Genomic DNA, 5224 nt, shown 5'->3' on the forward strand with positions numbered 1-5224 from the left:
TTAATTAAAAAATTCTACGGATTAAGCACAACCCGGCCATGGCCACTCCTACATGTTACTTGAGTTTTAGGTGTGTAACATAATGTGAATCCATAAATTACATGTTACTTGAGTAAAATTCCTTTGTGTGTCCCATATTAGACATTCCCTACTCAAATAATAATAATATTATCTCTTTATAAGTACTGAAAATGGATAGATACCGAACAAGTGAAAACCCTTCTCTCACCAACTTAAGCTTCTTCAAGTACTCTCATCTTCCTAACTTGTAATATTCGATAAAAAAATGTTTATATTTATAAATCAACAAATATAATATATATATATATATCTTGCGCACATATATTTTTTTACAATCACCGACTATGATTATCTATTAATTTTATTATTGCCATCTCAGACCAATGTCATCCATCTCAGGGGTAGAACTATCAAGATCGATGAAGTTTAAATCTTAAATTTTAATCATAATGTTTGAATAAATTATGATTAGAATATATATATATATATATATGGGCACATGCCTAATGTAATAGTCGAAAATAAGATTGTTTAATCTACAAGCTTACTTTTCCTAATTAATTACTTAATACTAAAGCACCTTTTACATAATGATGCTATGCTTCACTTGTCAATTTTCAATAAACTTCCCTCCTACACTTTATTGTCCTTTATTATTTTAAAATTTTGGTAGTATTATTGTTTGTAAAACTTTATACTATATTCAATGTAGCATAAATTATAAATCTTTGGAACCTCAACGTTAGTACTATATTATTTCAAATAGTTATTAGGTCGATTACATTCATAAAGAACATCCATTACAAGTTCGTTTATTTTTTATTTTTTAAGAACTCTTTAATTTTAATATTTTACATGACATGTTTAAAATCATAAAATCAAAGAATATTTTGCTGATTTATTCAATATATCTTTAGTTTAAGATCACAAGATTCAGAACTCTTTTGTACTTCTTAAATTCTGCATCAAGTCAAAATCAGACAAACAAATTAAAACGAGAGAGTACCATAAAATTACAATTTTCTTATGATTATTCCAGTGAAGATATATTTTGATAAACTTTTTCCTCTAAGGCTATATATCATGTATGGAAGAGAGTCAAAATCATACCTATAGCTGTCTATATATGAACCCTAAATTAATCTATCCTCTATGAGTCATTAAGAAGGAAAATCCATACACATACTGAAATGTTTGCATGAAAAAATATATATACTAATGATATACAAAAAAAAAAAATGTATTCTTTGACACCACTCTAAAGTATGCTCTACAACAACAGTTGGTCTAACCAAACATATCTTACAATCAACCTATTCACTTTTCTCTTCAATTCTATCTATTCTTTAAAAATAATTTCACCAAATCAACCAAACATCTCTATATATACACTTGACTCCCATGCACTAAATATTAAGAAGCAAGTTAAGTTTGTAACAAAACAAAAAAGATTTAATTTTCTTAGCGCGAAAAATGGGCGCTATTGAAGTATTTCTCTTATCTCTGATGATTGCATCGTGTCTCCTCCCTAGCGTTTCCGCTGCAACCAGACACTATAAATTTGAAGTAAATTCAATTTTTTGATTTAGAATTAATTAGTATTTAGTATATATCGATACTTATTTCTTCTTTTTTTTGCGCGTTTCAGATAAAAATGCAAAATGTGACACGACTATGTCACACAAAGAGTATAGTTACAGTAAATGGACAATTTCCTGGACCTAGAATCGTGGCAAGGGAAGGTGATCGTCTTGAAATTGAAGTTGTCAATCATGTTCACAACAATATTTCCATCCATTGGTAAACAAATAAATATTTATTTTTGTGAAATAGTTTATAAGGTTCAACGAGTATTTAATATTTAACGATTATTATATATATATATAGGCATGGAATTCGACAAGTTCGTAGTGGATGGGCCGATGGACCAGCTTATGTAACACAATGTCCAATTCAAAATGGTCAAAAATATTTGTATAATTTCACTATAATTGGCCAAAGAGGAACTTTTTGGTGGCATGCACATATTTCATGGTTGAGATCAACTCTCTATGGTCCTATTATTATTTTACCTAACAAAAATACTCCTTATCCATTTGCTAAACCATACAAAGAAATTCCCATTATCTTTGGTAATTTTTATAATCCTTCACTAATAATTTGTCTATTAGAAAATTAATTATTAGAATACTAATGCTAATAATATATGTCACACAGGAGAATGGTTCAATGCTGATACTGAAGCTATAATTTCACAAGCTTTACAAACAGGTGGAGGTCCTAATGTTTCTGATGCTTATACTATAAATGGACTTCCTGGACCTTTATATAACTGCTCCGCAAAAGGTAATTTATTTTCGCTTTTTAAATAATATTAGTACACTAAAATATATGATACTATTAAATATCTTCTTTATATATATACAGATACTTTTAAACTAAAGGTGAAGCCTGGAAAAACATATCTTCTTCGATTGATCAACGCTGCACTTAATGACGAGCTTTTCTTCAGTATTGCAAATCATACTCTCCAAATTATCGATGCTGACGGAGTTTACGTTAAACCATTTGAGACAAATACAATTATTATTACACCAGGACAGACACATAACGTTCTTCTCAAAACTAAATCTCATTTCCCTAATGCAACATTTTACATGACTGCTCGACCTTATGTAACAGGTCCTGGTACATTCGATAACTCTACAGTTGCTGGAATATTAGAGTACGAATCCAAAACAAAACTCCATTTGAAAAATCTACCGCTCTTTAAACCGTTACTACCAGCTCTGAATGACACAAATTTTGTCACCAATTTTACTAATAGATTAAGAAGTCTAGCGAGTCCTCAATACCCTGCTAATGTACCTCAAAACGTCGATAGACGTTTGTTTTTCACAGTAGGTCTTGGAACAAGTCCTTGTGATAAAAACAAAACATGTCAAGGACCTAATGGTACAAAATTCTCAGCTTCAATCAATAATGTGTCATTTGTGTTACCAACAACTGCTCTTCTTCAATCTCATTTCTTTGGTCAATCTAAAGGTGTATACAAACCTGATTTTCCTTATAGTCCTTTAAATTGGTTTAATTACACTGGAAACCCTCCAAATAACACTCTTGTTGCCAATGACACAAAACTTATGGTTTTAACATTCAACACAAGTGTGGAGTTAGTAATGCAAGATACAAGCATTCTTGGTCTTGAAAGTCATCCTCTTCATCTACATGGATTTAATTTCTTTGTTGTTGGACAAGGATTTGGAAATTTTGACCCTAAAAAGGATCCATCAAATTTCAACCTAGTTGATCCTATTGAAAGGAATACTGTAGGTGTTCCTTCTGGTGGTTGGGTTGCTATTCGATTTCTCGCGGATAATCCAGGTAATTTTTATAAGAATATGCATTCAAAAAAGTATTATATATATATCAGGTTAAAATTTCTGACTCCGCGAATAATGATGTTTGTTAATAGGAGTGTGGTTTATGCATTGTCACTTGGAAGTTCACACAAGTTGGGGATTGAAAATGGCATGGTTGGTTCAAGATGGAACACTTCCAAATCAAAAGTTGCCTCCTCCACCAATGGATCTTCCCAAATGTTGACAATTTAATTTTGTGCAATTTTTTGTACCTCCCAATTTTATTTTTTAAATTTGATTATGTGTGTGTGAGAGAGAGTCAAGGATTTTTTGTAAAATCATAACTCTTATTAATTTGAATAATGAGAATTAATATACTTATCATCTTCCTTTCAATATTATCTCACTATTCCTTGCATTCAAAATAATAGACAACTATTGTAAGTTGTGTATATACTTACGCTAGCTATATTGGTACCATACGAGGCTTGATGTCGAGTTACATGTTGTTGTTAAATCAACGACAACACGTAACAAAGCAGAGGTATTATACCCTTTGATACAGCTGAACCTATAAGAATGACTCTAAGAAGATGAGGGGTTGTTATTAAATGCCACAAATTTGAGGCAATGTGTGATAATTGATGATAACAAAATGTCAAGTACATGCCTACTAGACTTGACTATATTGTGTGATTATGATACAGCTGCACTCTTGATTGGAACCAAAGATTTAGAGTCATCTTGTTCAAAAAAAAAATGTCCAGGCCATATAGTGTAAATGAAGAATAGTACATGCCCACAAAGTTTGACTAGTCATTATCACAACCAAGAAATTATGTGTAGGACCACAGTATATAAAACATAAGAAATGCCTTAAAAGGGTGTTCATTATTTCAATTATCACATCTTCTTATTAGTTATAGTTAAATCTGAGTTCTAATGAATTAGACCTACAGTTTACCGAGGACAATACTCTAGATAGGAGGATATGGAGGTCAAAGATTAGTCTTATTGCGTGCTTCTTCTACATAGAGTAAGGCACATATAGAGAATTACAGCCGTTAATACATGAAAATGATGAAGAATCTACAATATCCTATATGCAAGCCATATACCTTGACATTGCTCTTTTCTTTACAAAAAATAGGAGTTGTTTCTAAGGTGCACGTCCAATTCCGCGAGGCATTTTCTTTGAGCTAGAGTCTTCAACATCTTTCAACTGATAGTAGTGAGGAGCTATTTCTACAAGCCATTCTGGTTTCAGTTCAGTAACCTGTCGCATATACTCCTTACTCGTCAAGACCAGCTCATGGTACACAACCCATCTAGGAAGCTCGTGTGATAAGCCTGAGCTGGGGTGAATGTTAACTGTTTGAGGATGTTTAACAGTTCGATAAGATCCAGCCTTTTGTAGTCTCGCTGTGTGTGGGAAAAATCCTGATGTTATAGACTTCTTTATAGCTTCTAAGTCATTAACATTTGAAGTTAACTTAATTTCTACTCTCTCCAGCAGGCCTTCCAATTGATCTCGGATATCCCTAGCTCTCTTCATGCTTCGGACCTGGATGTAATTGTCGTAGCACCACTGTGTTGAGAAGTTTGTCTCCTTCCAGGAATTATAAACCTTTAACAGCGCGATATGATCTTGTAACGACCTGTTTAGTCGTTTTGAGCAGCAGATTTATTTCTGGAAAAACTGGCTAAGATTACGGACATCACGACGGACCGTCATAGGCACGACGGCCCGTCACAGATGTCTCGTTTCAGCATACTTAGAATTCTGAAATTGGGTACTGAAAATCGACTCTCTGTAATCGGTGACGGACCTGCAGGACGTG

The 5224-nt window shown here is 32.6% G+C and overlaps 2 protein-coding genes across 2 annotated transcripts in view; one reads left to right on the plus strand and one right to left on the minus strand.

Annotated features, from left to right (window-relative positions):
* The first annotated feature begins 1423 nt into the window (after nucleotides 1-1423).
* Nucleotides 1424-3764, plus strand: LOC107029152 (laccase-17-like). The gene is made up of 6 exons (XM_015230495.2): nucleotides 1424-1587; nucleotides 1670-1821; nucleotides 1909-2153; nucleotides 2239-2367; nucleotides 2449-3405; nucleotides 3497-3764. Exons 1-6 carry the CDS (start codon nucleotides 1495-1497, stop codon nucleotides 3625-3627), a joined length of 1707 nt encoding a protein of 568 aa, XP_015085981.1. The 5' UTR covers nucleotides 1424-1494; the 3' UTR covers nucleotides 3628-3764.
* Nucleotides 3765-4517: 753 nt separating this feature from the next.
* LOC107029928 (pre-mRNA-splicing factor ATP-dependent RNA helicase DEAH1-like) overlaps nucleotides 4518-5224 on the minus strand; it is a 15305-nt gene continuing 14598 nt past the window's right edge. Inside the window, exon 2 of the mRNA XM_027911728.1 lies at nucleotides 4518-5033. Within this exon, the coding sequence (XP_027767529.1) occupies nucleotides 4543-5033 (491 nt within the window). The 3' untranslated portion in view covers nucleotides 4518-4542. The remainder of the gene's footprint in view (nucleotides 5034-5224) is intronic.

This window comes from Solanum pennellii, chromosome 9 (genome assembly GCF_001406875.1).
Source record: "Solanum pennellii chromosome 9, SPENNV200".
Classification (NCBI taxonomy): Eukaryota; Viridiplantae; Streptophyta; class Magnoliopsida; order Solanales; family Solanaceae; genus Solanum; species Solanum pennellii.